This window comes from Macaca fascicularis, chromosome 6 (assembly GCF_037993035.2).
Source record: "Macaca fascicularis isolate 582-1 chromosome 6, T2T-MFA8v1.1".
Taxonomy (NCBI): domain Eukaryota; kingdom Metazoa; phylum Chordata; class Mammalia; order Primates; family Cercopithecidae; genus Macaca; species Macaca fascicularis.
This window is the reverse complement of record NC_088380.1, coordinates 130,097,088-130,110,679: the sequence shown is the minus strand read 5'-3', so window position 1 is coordinate 130,110,679 and position 13,592 is coordinate 130,097,088. Positions and strand designations below refer to the sequence as shown.

The 13,592-nt window shown below is 34.6% G+C and overlaps 1 protein-coding gene across 41 annotated transcripts in view; it reads right to left on the bottom strand.

Moving 5' to 3' along the window:
* Positions 1-13,592, bottom strand: part of CSNK1G3 (casein kinase 1 gamma 3) — a 104,164-nt gene that overhangs the window by 64,916 nt on the left and 25,656 nt on the right. For 29 of the 41 annotated variants that reach the window (XM_045394164.3, XM_073994118.1, XM_073994126.1 and 26 more), the window contains one exon: positions 5,742-6,167. The exons of 6 other annotated variants lie outside the window; for them this stretch is intronic. In XM_045394164.3, the coding sequence (XP_045250099.1) occupies positions 5,742-5,919 (178 nt within the window). In that variant the 5' untranslated portion in view covers positions 5,920-6,167. Of the gene's footprint in view, positions 1-5,741; positions 6,168-7,867; positions 7,966-13,592 lie in introns of all 41 variants that reach the window. 6 more of the 41 variants (XM_045394166.3, XM_073994121.1, XM_073994129.1 and 3 more) reach the window with 1 other exon arrangement.

Genomic DNA, 13,592 nt, shown 5'->3' with positions numbered 1-13,592 from the left:
TTATAATACTTTTCTGAATTTTGTCCTTATTGTACAAAATTGAGTGAAAATAAAGGACAAAAAGAAGTATTCATATTAACACTAAGTAACATAGGTGTCATAAACTCAATACAGTTGGCAAAAAGGATGGAACGCAACAGAAGTTCCAAAAGTGGTCAACTTTAAGCTCTTTTCATATACTCATTGAACTTATATACATATTTTCAAAAATTACAGAATATTTTCATATTTTTAGTCATTAGTTCAACATTTAGATATACCTTCATATATATTTTCAAAAATGCATTATGTATGAAAAGTTAGGTTTCCTCTATTAAACTTGGCAGTAAATAATTTAATGATATTCACAATGAAGAACTTAATGTCAAAGAACATTAACAAAAGACAATTCTGGTTTTGAGTTCCAAGACAGAATTTGTATTTCCCAAACATATTATCATCTTTTCATAACTATTTTGTATATGATGTTTATTCATAAGTACACAAGGAAAGAACTTCACAGGACAAGAAGTTAGGTTAACTACAGATCTCAAAGAATCAAAATACACCAAATGCCTCTAAAAGTACTATTTTTGTACTCCAATGTCTACCTTTGAGGTCACAGCAGAAAGCACTAAATCCTAAAAGGATCATCTTTTTTTGAATACTAGAGATTTTGCTGAAACTTGAAGTCACAATGATGAACAAAGATTAAACAATAACACAAGTGCATTTTTGTCACCTAGCATAGCCACAGCCTCACTTTTAACCAGTATTTGTTATACACGTAAACAAACAAATGATGCAAAGTATGTGTTTATGGATGGTGTGAGTAAGGTGTGAATAAAAGGGAAGGAATGTGCATGTAGTGAGAATCCCATCAAAAGAAAAATCCAAGTAAACTGGTGCCAGGTAAGTGATGTTTTAATCCAATTTTAAAAGACATTTCCAGTAAAGCATTGTGCCATATTAAACTTGAAAATATAGTTTTACCAATTTTGTGGCTTTGGGGTGGTAATTATCAAAAACTATTTTCTTCAAAAACTATATATGTTTACAGCAGAAACAACTATTTACCCACCAATAGCCATTCTCCCCCTACAGAATGCCCAAGCTTGAAAACGGCTGCCCAGCTAAAGACTACACTGCCCGCCTCTCTTTCAGCTTAGTGTGGCCATGTGACTTAAGTTCTAAATATCAATGGACATTAAGTATGTTCCTCCTCACTTCCAGAAAGGAATGTATACGCTCCTGCCCCTTTTTTTCTGTATTCTTGCTGGCTGGGAGATGGAAACAGCTAAAGCAATTTGTGCACAGAGACTGAAGTCACATATTAAGGATGCAGAGGTACCCTGACAGCCTTGAGGTTTCTCCCTCTGGTCTGTGTGGTGTGAAATGAAAATAAACCATTTGCTTGGAACCACTATATACTGAATTTTTTTGTTACTGTCTTACAGTCTATTCCTTAGTTATTATATTTTTCAGGTAAGTTTTATGGTAGCTTTGGTTAGAAACAGCAGAAAAATCAATAAACATGAAAATGATGAACCCATTCAAATCTATATATTCATTTGATAATATATTGTAAGGCCTGCAGAATTTTCAACAAAGCAATTATCAAATATAAACAATAAAATAAGGAGTTACTAGCTATGTAGGAATAAGAAAAGAACAAAAATAAGAGATGTTATGGAAGCTCCTGTGGCATACTTAATTACGTCAAAAGTTACAATGTCTTATTTCAGACATGGTTATTCATAAAGCAATACATAATATTCTCTTCTGTGCTCTTTTATATGATAGACAGATGTGGCCACAGAGTACAAAGGGAAGTCCCTCATGAAAACAAAGGTTATTATACTTACAAATTCTGGACAGGAAGTCACATCACATGCCACACAGGATCACAGGGGAAACGCTAGGTTTTGGTTAGGTGTCAGAAAAACGAGCAAGGGAAATGCCTAGGCCAAAGCATTTACTGGGGTTTCCCAGGGAAAGGCAAGGCAGGGCAGGGTAAATAGTTAAGGATTACTTAGTTTGAATAATTCCAGTGACTTCTGGGCTATAAGAATGGGTCTCTAGCTTCCAGGTACCTGGCCCTGGGGATGATAAGGTAGAGGATATTGCCTCCTAGGTGTATGGGCCTGATAGAAAAGGGGTGGGGATTGGTTAGTGCGCATATCATAGGCATGCTCCCAGCTCAGTTTTTGGCTACTTCTAAGAATTGGCTAACCTCTGGAGGGGCAATCTCTTCCCAGCCAGAAAGGTTTTTTAAGACGTCAAAACATCATAATATACAGAAAAATAAAAATACATATATAATACGACCCTATATTTTAGCTAGCTATGTTTGGTCTTATTCAGTGCCTGTCAAAAACATTCCTAGGAGTTTGACTGCCTGAACTAGATACATCTACCAATGCAGAATGCAAACCTTACTACCAACACATAAAAGACAACTACAAACACAGATGGTTCTCAACTATGATGGTTCAATTTGAGATATTTCAACTTTATATAATGATGTAAAAACAACACGTATTCAATAGAAACCATACTTTGAATTTTGATCTTTTCCTGAACTAGCAATATGAAGCAGGATACTATCTCACTATGCTGGGCAGATGCAGTGAGCTGCCGCTCTCAGTCAGCCACACAACCACGAGGGTAAACAACCAATATTCTACACCGTACTGCGTGGCCAGCATTTTCTGGATATTGTGTTTTGGGGTTTCCAATGTCATTATGTCTATAAAACGCCCGTTTTCAACTTATGATATTTCAACTTAAGATGGGTTTATCAGGATGTAAACCCATCTTAAGTTAAGGAGCATCTGCACACCAAATCACCATCCTTATTTATTTTTATTTTTTTTAGAGACAGGATCTCACTATACTGTCCATGCTAGACTCAACCTCCTAGAATCAAGTGATCCTCCTAGCTCAGCCACTCCACTCCAGTAACTGGAACTACAGATATGCCCCACCACACTTGACTGTTCATTTTAAAATAAAAACAGAATCCAGATAAAAATGATAAACACATATTTAAATTTAAAAGCAAATAAATATAATTTAAAATTATTATTTTAAATGTTTACTTATTTTTTTTAATCTCATGGACTTTTTTTTTTTTTTTTGAAACAGAGTCTCACTCTGTCACCCAGGCTAGAATGCAGTGGCACAATCATAGCTCACTGCAACCTTAAACTCCTCAGCTCAAGTGATCTTTCTGCCTCAGGCTCCTGAATAGCTAGGACTATAGGCATAAACCATCATACCTGGCTAATTTTTTATTTTCTGTAGAGATAGACTCTCGCTATGTTGCAGAGGCTGGTCTTGAACTCCTGGCCTCAAGCCACCCTCCTGCCTTGGTCTCCCAAAGTTCTGGGATGATAGATGTGAGCCACCATGCCAAGCACCACAGGTCTCAACTTTTAAATGCCCTGCAATGTCTGGAACAGTCTTCTACCCCAAAAAAGAACTGCCCAGGCCCAAATACCAACAGCACCTTTTTGAAAATCACTTACCGATAGTATACCTTATAGTCTTTCTTACCCAATACTAACCATATAAAATTTCAGTACCAGTAATCAAATGTTAAAGATGTATCTATTAATGAGGTTTTAAAGAAAGTACTTTAAGAATATAAACCAGCTTTTAACATTAGTGTTTATCCAGGTATAGAAAGACTAATGCTTGTAATAACGTTTTCTTAACAAAGAAACCATCTGAGGCTTTTTGAAAAAGCAGTAAAATACCCTTTTAGAAGTCTATGAAAAAGGAAGAATAAATGATTAAACTAGCTCTACACGTACATATTAAAAGTATACATAAAACACAGAGATATAGAGATAATACATTTAAATAAATTTACATAAATATACAGATATATATATACACACACACACACATATCAAAGACCCATACATAAATCAGATAGATAGAATAGACAGATAGATGTAATAAGAAGCCATCATACTCCTATTCCTGCCTATTCACAGACTACAAAAGAAAGGGGTGTTTTACTTCTTTTTCAGTACATGACATATATAGCCTCAGTATATGGTACATATAGTTTCTCATACTTCTCATATTGCCCTTGTTAAAATGGTCAACTAGCTTTGTGTGAATACACACACACACACACACACACACACACACACACCCCTATATACATGTGCCGTGTGTGTGTATATATGTGTGTATTCACACAAATACATATATATCTGTGTATGTGTAGTTATTTTGAAATAAATTATATGAATCAGATTCTGAATAAAAATGGCCAAAGTATATGCAAGTATAGTGTTGGTCTTTTTACATTATCATCTAAATTTAATCCTATAACAATAACCTAGGAAGTGGAAATAATCCTGATATAAAAAAAAATGTGAGGCCCTGAGTGGTTAAATGACTTATCTGCTCCATAAGGCACTATTTTTATATTTTTCCAGCATATTATCAATGACTAATCATGCCTGGTACATGATAAATATGTAATAAGTACTGGATGGATGTTCCTGAGAATTATATACAATAACAACAGATTATAAACACGTAAATAATGTTTTCTCTAACTCCAAAGTCTGAAACAATTTAAGAATGTCAAAGTATCTAATTCAATGTCCTTCAAATAATAAAACATAAAACATTCACCCTTTCAAATATTTGAGTCCCTACTAAATGTGAGCCTGCCAGCCACAACATGTAACAACTATGTATAAACTATATTACTGCCTTTTATTGGCTTGCTTCATTCAAATATTTAACGTGTATCAACTACACAAAACTAGTAAGATGAAGGAGTCACTACAAATTAGGGTACTTTACAAGACGAAAAGGAGAAGTAGTTGAATAGGTAAACATAAAATTGGATTTATTTCTAGCAGCAGGACTGAATCGAAAAGAAACTGTGAAGTCAAATTTTCTTTTTACATCTAAAGTTCCCTACTGGTGGTCCACTGACCAGTAGTGGACCTCAGGGTACCTAAATACTGACTTCTATACAACCATACCACCCTCCTTCTTAGTTTTCTGCAATGGAAAAGCTACATCACTACTGTATTAGAAGTTAAAACACCTAGATTTTGATCCTGAGCTTGTTATTCAATTGTTGTGAACATCTGACAATTAACTTTCCCTCACTGAGTTCCAGTTGCCTTGAATATAGAGTTAGGAAGCTTAATTAGTCCAGTGTTTCCCAAACTTGCCTAATTATAATAACCTGAATCAATACTCTGAGCCCCTTGTTAAGAATATAGACTCCTGAGCTCCACCCCAGACATACTTGGGGCAGAAGGAAGGGTAGAAAAGAAAAAATTAAATTACAGTGATGTAAATTTCATTAATTCTATGCAGTTTCAGTATATTAACTTGACTTTAAGCCATCCCTATGCCCCAAAAGTTATCAGTTACTAATCATTTTTGAATCTGAAAAAGTAGCCTACAGATCATTCCTAAAGAACACTGCAAAGGCTTTACTGGCAGCTATTTCAGCCTACTGGGCTATTTTAATTTAATTGTTTTCTCATAATCTGGATGGTCAATCTCCGGGTGGTTAAAGTAGACATTCCTGTACTAGGGAATTTCTTACACATGAAAATACAAGTACAAAAGAAATTTCCAACATACGTATTCTTTAAAATTACCACAACCATTAAACAACTAAACAATTAAATAACTAAATCATTTTCATTAGAAAGTATCTTCCAATTTTTAAAATGTTTATAACATAATGGAATAAAAAAAAATAGTCTTACCTAATCGTAATTCTCCAAAATTGCCACATCCAATTTTTTTTCCAACTCTAAAGTTAGGTCCAACCATTAAAACTCCAGACGATGAAGACCCAGTTCCTCGAGTGTTGTGTCCTGATCGACCACTAGGTCGTGCCATTCTATCATCTGATTTGTCCTTGTCTTTCTTTTTATTTTCCATATCAAGTTTGCGGTACTCCACTTTGAATTCTTTAATCAAGACAAGCACACTGAAATAGGGTATTGTGAAAATAGGTACATCACTAGGTAACTGTACCAGATGGGTAATGTTAACATTCAAATTGCAGTAGGTAGTCAATTAACTGCAGCATGCTCATCCCATTCGTAAAATTTTTCTCAGTTGTCTTTTCAGCAAAACATGTCTTCAAAATTATCTTTTCAATGATGTGAGCTGATATTGATAGAGAGCTAGAATATTAAGAAAATGAAATTAGTCAACTAAGAATTTTAAAATACGTGTCTGGGAAATTAGATAACATAAGTTTAGGCAAGAATTACTGCTATCTATTGATGCCCATTGAAATCAAACCACAGTACACTTTTTTATTTATATACCTTAATACCAAAGATATGAAACAAAGATATCAGGGATTCAATTACTTCTTAAAAATTAAAGAACAAAATTATATTGTTTCATAAATCAACATACATTCACTAATATAAACCTCCCAACTTAAAATTACCTCAATTAGACAAAAAGTACTCAAAAAATTCCAGTAAGTCAATATAAGATTTTCAATTTAGAAGCAGAAAGAGAATGAATTATAAAAATAAAATACCTTAATAAAAATATATATTCCCCATGTTCATCTACTTAATAATTTTCAGTCTTTTTTAAATATATATTCTCATATGATTTTCATTTATTCAAATATTACCCTATAATTAAACATGGGATTGGAGCACAGAACTGACAACATCAAGAACATTCTTCCTATCCCTCAAGGAAAACAATTAATTCTTATATAACATTTAACCTGGGCCTTAAAAACATAAATGTAATTTTGCAAGACTATGAAATGTTGACAGGCATCAACCTTATCAGATGCAGAAATTAGGTATTAAATTTCTAACACACAGATAACAACATTAAAGCTCAAAATATTTTTCAAGGCTTTTGGAAGAGTCTGCCCCATTCATATTCTCTGGAAATTGCAGTGATCAAATGTACCTCAATTCTGTGGTAATTCTGCACCCTTATAGGATTTCCCTACTTTTGTTTGAACAATTTGAGTGGGTTCTCATTCTTTGCTGTTAAAGAAGCTGTAACTTCAAAATACAGTCACTAATGAAGAAACAAGGATTGATATCAAATAGTTATTCCTATTACAGAAATTTTCTAATTATATAATGCAACCACAACAAGTGTTGAAACAAATAGTATTTTCTGGTAATTTTCAGCAACTCCCCAAATATGCAATTACTGTTACAAGTAGTGACTAACTGGGGCCTGTGGTGTAGGCAATAAGGGAATTTACCAAGACAGATGGTAAAGAAAGGCAGACTTATTAGAAAAAGTAGGAAAACACTTTGCAAGAAAGCAATGGGCAGATTAGCGAGAGAGGAGCTGACTGAAAAGACACCAAGGCTTGGTGGGGATTTTATAGGATCGTTCTTGTGCTGGAGAGGGCTATGTGCAGCACTGATAATGCCAAGGTTGCAGTGAGCTAACCTGCATTTTTCTATCAGCAGAAGATCTGGTGTTAAGTTGGGCACAGGAAGACGGTGAGTTTTTTGGGCAGGAGGGCTACGTGTCCTGGACTATGAAGAAAGGCGGACTTACAGCTTATCTGCTTTTTCTTTTTACGCTCCCCTGCTCCCACCAGCCTGACTCCTTTTCCCTAATTAGGATTCCACAATCAGTCCTAACATCCAGTCTATTTATGAGGTTTCTTGTTTTATTTGCCATACTCTTATTTGCAGATGAAACTGTGAGCTCCTGTTCACTCTGCTTCCAGCCATGACAGAGTAACTATACTGAACATCTCTGCTTGTTGTAAACAAGTACAAAGCTGGACAAAACATATGAAGCACCTGTTTTTAAGCATCAAATAATAGGCAGTACAGACTGTGATCCCTGAGAAAAAAACACAAAAGGTGAGTCTCACCTTCATCCAAGCTCTCTGGCTAGGAGCAATTTCCTGACCACAGCACAAGGAGGTGAGGCTCAGGCAACACACCAGTGATCACAGATCAGAATTTGCAGCTGTTGAAGTAAATGAAATTCGCAGTACACAGTATCAAAAATGAAGGAGTTTTGCAGTGGTGTGGTGAGGTAAGGTGGCGGCAGGGCAGAAGGCTACGCTACATGTGTGCAAGGGAATAGTCTTAAAAAACGTAGCAGAAAATAGTTACTACAGTGTTAAATGAAGAATGGAGACACTGGAAGCTGCACAGAACTGAGAGACCTTAAAGTTCCTACTCAGTCATAGTAGAAGAAACTCACTAATATCCCAGCTGAACTGAGGCATTCAGCTCAGACGCCATAAAAACTCTTAAAAGTAAGGACCATACCCAACATAAGGCCTACTCTAGACTGTCCCAACTAAAGTCTAAAAATAAACCTAGATAGGATTCAGAGTAGCTCTGAGCACATTAACTGCATTCCAGAACAAAACTCAAGTCTCAAAAAGACAAAAAGCCAGACTCCCAACAATACTGAATTTCCAATGTCCATGACACAACTAAAAATTACCAAACATGTAAAGCAGCATCAAATGTAACCCATGGCCAAGAAACAAAGTTGTCAAAGGAGACAGACCCCAAGATGACCATGATGTTTGAATTAGAAGACACGACTTTAACACTAATAAATAGCTGTTAGAATCCTATTTAACTGGAGAAAAAGAAGAAATCAAATAAACAGCTAAAAACTCCCCAAATTTGGTAAAACAAACAAACAAAAATACTAAATCTAGGCATACCACAGTCAAGCTACTAAAATCCAAAAATTTTAAAAATCTTGAAAGCCAAGAGAGAAAAAAATACACGTGACATACAGGGGAACTAACTTCTTATCAAAAACAACGGAGGCCCAAAAGAAAATGGAAGGATATTTTCAAAGCAATGAAAGGGGGAATAAAAACTTTCAACCTAGAATTATTTTTCCCCTCTTTTTGCCACAGGTGTTGATGAATTCAGAATTCTACATCCAGTAATATTATTCTTTAAAACAAGGAGGAAAAAAAGCCATTTTTAGATGAAGGGAAGCTGAGAATTAGTTGCCAGCAGACCTGCACAACAGAAATGCTTTTAAAATAGTCCTTTAAGCTGAAGTAAATCACATAATACCAGACAGAAATTTGAAACTTTAAGAAGAAATCAAGAGCACTGAAACTAGGAAATGCATGGTTATTCTTTTCCTTTAAAGATAAATTACTATTTAAAGCATACACAATTTCTTAGTATCATATACAACAGGTAAAAGTAAAATATATGACAACATAAATGGCAATGAGGGGGAGTTGTAAATGGAATTACACTGTTTTAAGATTCCTTCTTGAAAATTATTGAGAGAAGATTTTAAGTCTTCTCACCACACACAAAAAAATGTGAGGTAATGTATATGTTAATTAGCTCTATTTAGCTATTCCACAATGTATACTTATTTCAAAATATCATGTTCTACACAATAAATATATATATAACTTTTGTTAAATATATAAATTAAAAATAAAACAGATGGGGAAAATATTATATTTGTGAAGAATTATGTGGTTCCATATTAATTCCAGGTAGCCAATGATAAGTTAAAACGCACATTTTAATACCTAGTTCAAACAATAAAAAATTAGTTACAATAGGAATAGCTAAAACGCCAGGACAAGAAATAAAATGGAAGATTAAACACTACTTGGTTGAAACAACAGAAGAGAAACAAAAGACATACGAGATAAAATAAAACAAATAGCAAGACAGTGGACTTTAAAACATACATAAAATGAAATAGACCAGATTTTCCCCCAAAAAGGCAAAAATTGTCAGACTATATAAAAAAGCAAGACTCAACTACAAACTGTTTACAAGAAACTATTTTAAATACAAAGACAAGCAGTGGCTCACAACTGTAATCCCAGCACTTTGGGAGGCAGAGGTAGATGATTCTCTTGAGCTCAGGAGTTCAAGACCAGCCTGGGCAACATGGTGAGAGCCTGTCTCTACTAAAAATACAAAAATAAAAAGCCAGGAGTGGTGGTGCACACCTGTAGTCCCAGCTACTTGGGGGGCTGAGGTGGGAGAACGGCTTGAAGTTGTGAGGCAGAGGTTGTAGAAAGCTGAGATTGAGTCACTGCACTCCAGCCTGGGCAGCAGAGTGAGACCCTGTCTCAAAATAAACAAACAAATACAAATATAAGATAGACTGAAAGTTAAATAATAGAAAAAGATATACTGTGTAAATAGCACATATACGAAGCTTGTGAGGCTATAATATTATCATACAAACTGGACATCAAAACAAAGGATTATCTCCAAATTTACAGAGGTGCATTTCATAATGATAAAAATATCAATTCAACAGAAAGACATAAAAACCATAAATATATATGAGCAAAATGAGGCAAAACAAAACTAAAAAGAAAAAAGGCAATCATTGTTAAAAAAATTTTAATACCATGCTTTCAATAATCAACAAGGTATAAGACAACAAGGTATAAGACAAAAGATCAGTATGTATATGGTAGATCTAGATAATACCATCAACTACCTTGAGCTAACTAACATTCATAAAATACCGCAAAATAAAATTCCCTTTCGATGCTCACCAAGAAAAATCATACGCTGTGCTATAATTTAAATCTCAAGTAACTAAAATATTACAGAGTATATTTGGTCAAAATAGAATTAAATTAGAAATCACCAGACTTGGTGGCTCATGTCTATAATCCCAGCACTTTGGGAGGCCAAGGTGGGTATATCACTTGAGGTCAAGAGTTCGAGACCAGTCTGGCCAACATGGTTAAACCCAATCTCTACAAAAATACAAAAATTAGCCAGACATGGTGGCGCATGCCTGTAGCCCCAGCTGCTCAGGAGGCTAAGGCAGGAAAATCACTTGAACCTGGGAGGTGGAGGTTGCAGTGAGCAAAGATCATGTCACTGCACTCCAGCCTGGGCAACAGAGCGAGATACTATCTCAAAAAAATTTAAAAAAATAATAATTAAATTAGAAATCAATAGCTGTATAGCAGCTACAAAAGTCCCAAAATTTGAAAATTAAACGCACATTTAAATTCATGAGTTGATAAAAAATCACAACAGAAATTAGAAAAAAATCTAATTTGTAATTCTAATACTTAGCAGAAAACTAGAAGCTTTAAATGCCTATATTAGAAAAGAAGTTTTTAATTGGTTATCTGGACTTCCTTCTTAAAACAGCTAAAGAAAAGAGCAAATCAGACAAGAGTTGAGGAAGTACTTCAGTAGAGTTACTACTAACATAGACTTATAGGAAAATATAGTCTTAATGAGCAAAAACAGGAATTCTCAGCTGATAAACAGAAAAATACCAAAACAAAGAGAAAAAAAAAAAAGAGAACCTCGAATAAAAACTGTCATATCTGAAATGAAAAACTTCACTAGATACACTCAATGGCAAACTGGATAAAGCAGAAGAAAGTGTCAATAATTTCCAAAGAAATTATCCAGATAGGAAAATCAACAAAACAGAAAATAGACCACAGTAGAAAAAGTAAAGACAAAAACTGTTTCTTTGAAAAAGGTCAACAAAATTTCTACCTCTTAGCAAAAATGATCAAGAACAAAAGAGAATATACAAATTACCAATAAGAACAATGAAAGAAGGGATATCAAATGATCCTATAAATACTGAAGGACAAAGGACTATGAGTAACTTTAGGTCAATAAATTTAATACCGATGAAATGGACAAATTCTTTGAAAAATGTAATATAGGGATACAAGGTGAAACAAAATATCAAAAGTTCCATATCTATTTTTAAAACTTAATCTATTAAAAAAAAGTATTCCCATAAAGATGATTTCACTGGTGAATTTTATCAAATATTAGGAAAAAGTAATACTATTCTAAAGCTCTTTCAGGACACAAGAATAATCAATTTACTTTGTGAGATCAGCACATTCCTAATACAAAAGCCTGACAAAAACAATTCAAGCAAAGAAAATTAAACCTGCATTTCTCACGAGCATAGATACAAAAATTCTTCACAACATAAGCAAATATGTAGAAAGTTTAACAAATAATAAGCAAACAGGGTTTAATACTAGAAATGCAGGATTGACTTAACATTTGAAATCAACGCACCATCAAACTAACAGAAAAAAGAAACCCACAGGGACCTTTTTTTTTTTTTTTTTTTTACCTGCTCTGTCACCCAGGCTGAGTGCTGGAGTGCAGTGACACAATCACAGCTCACTGCAGCTTTGACTTGCTCAGGCTCTGGTGATATTACTACCCCAGCTTCCCAAGTAGTTGAGACCACAGGCGCACACCACCACATTCAGCTAATTACTTCTGTTTTTTGTACAGACAAGGTTTTGCCATGTTGCCCAGGCTGGTCTCAAACCCTTAGGCTCAAGCAATATACCCGCCTCAGCCTCTCAAAGTGCTGGCATTACAGCCCAATGGGATAATTTCTACAGACAAGAGATTATGTTTGACAAAATTCAACCCACAACCAGGCGTGGTGGCTCATGTCTATAACTCCTGCATTTTGGAAGGCCAAGGCTGCAGGATTGCTTGAGGCCAGGCCAGGCTGAGAAACAAAGCAAAACCCTGTTTCTACAAAAATGTATTTTTAAAAAATAGTAATTTGAAATGGATCATAGACCTAAATACAAATACCAGAACCACAGAGAGGTATCTCTGCTATCTTAAGGTAAGTAAAAATTTCTTAGAAGGTGCTAAAATCACTAATCATTAAAAATCTTACAGAGTCATCAAAATCAATCATTTCTCATCAAACGACAGCTTTAAAAAAACAAATAGAAACACTTCACAATGGGCTAAATTATTTTATATGAGTGTGTATAAATACGCTGCAACTGAATAAGAAAAACAACTTTTTAAAAAAATTATTAAACTTTAAGTTCTAGGATACATGTGCAGAACATGCAGGTTTGTTACATAGGTACATGTGCCATGGTGGTTTGCTGCACCCATCAAACCGTCATCTACATTAGGCATTTCTCCTAATGCTATTCCTCTCCTAGCCCCCCACTCCCTGACAGGCACCTGTGTGTGATATTCCCCTCCCTGTGTCCATGTGTTCTCATTGAACAACTCCATTTTTTAAAATACAGAAATCATTTGAGCAGACTCTTTTCACAAAGAATATATACAAATTGCCACAAAGCATATGAAGCAGTGCTCAAATCATTACTTGTCATGCAAATATAAATTAAAACCATAATGAAATATCATTTCACAGCCATTACAATAGCTAACATTTAAAAGACTGACAATATCAAGTGTTGGTAAGAATGAAGAACTAGAACTCTCAAAAAAGTGCTGGTGGGAGTAAAAAATAGTATGACTTTGGAAAAAAGATTGACAGTTTCCGACAAAGTAAAATATACACCTATCCTATGATCTAGCAATGCCACTCTTAGATGTTTACACACGGAAATAAAAATGCATGTTTAGAAAAAGACTTGTACACTAATGTTTACAGCAGCCTCACTTATAGTAATAGTCAAAAACTGGAAACAATCCAAATGTGCATTAACAGAGGAATCAACAAATTGGTACAGTCATATAATAGATGACTACTCAGCATTAAAAAGGAACAAACTGCTGATACATGCAACAATATGGTGAATTTCTCAGATATTAGACTGAGTAAAAGAAGTCAGG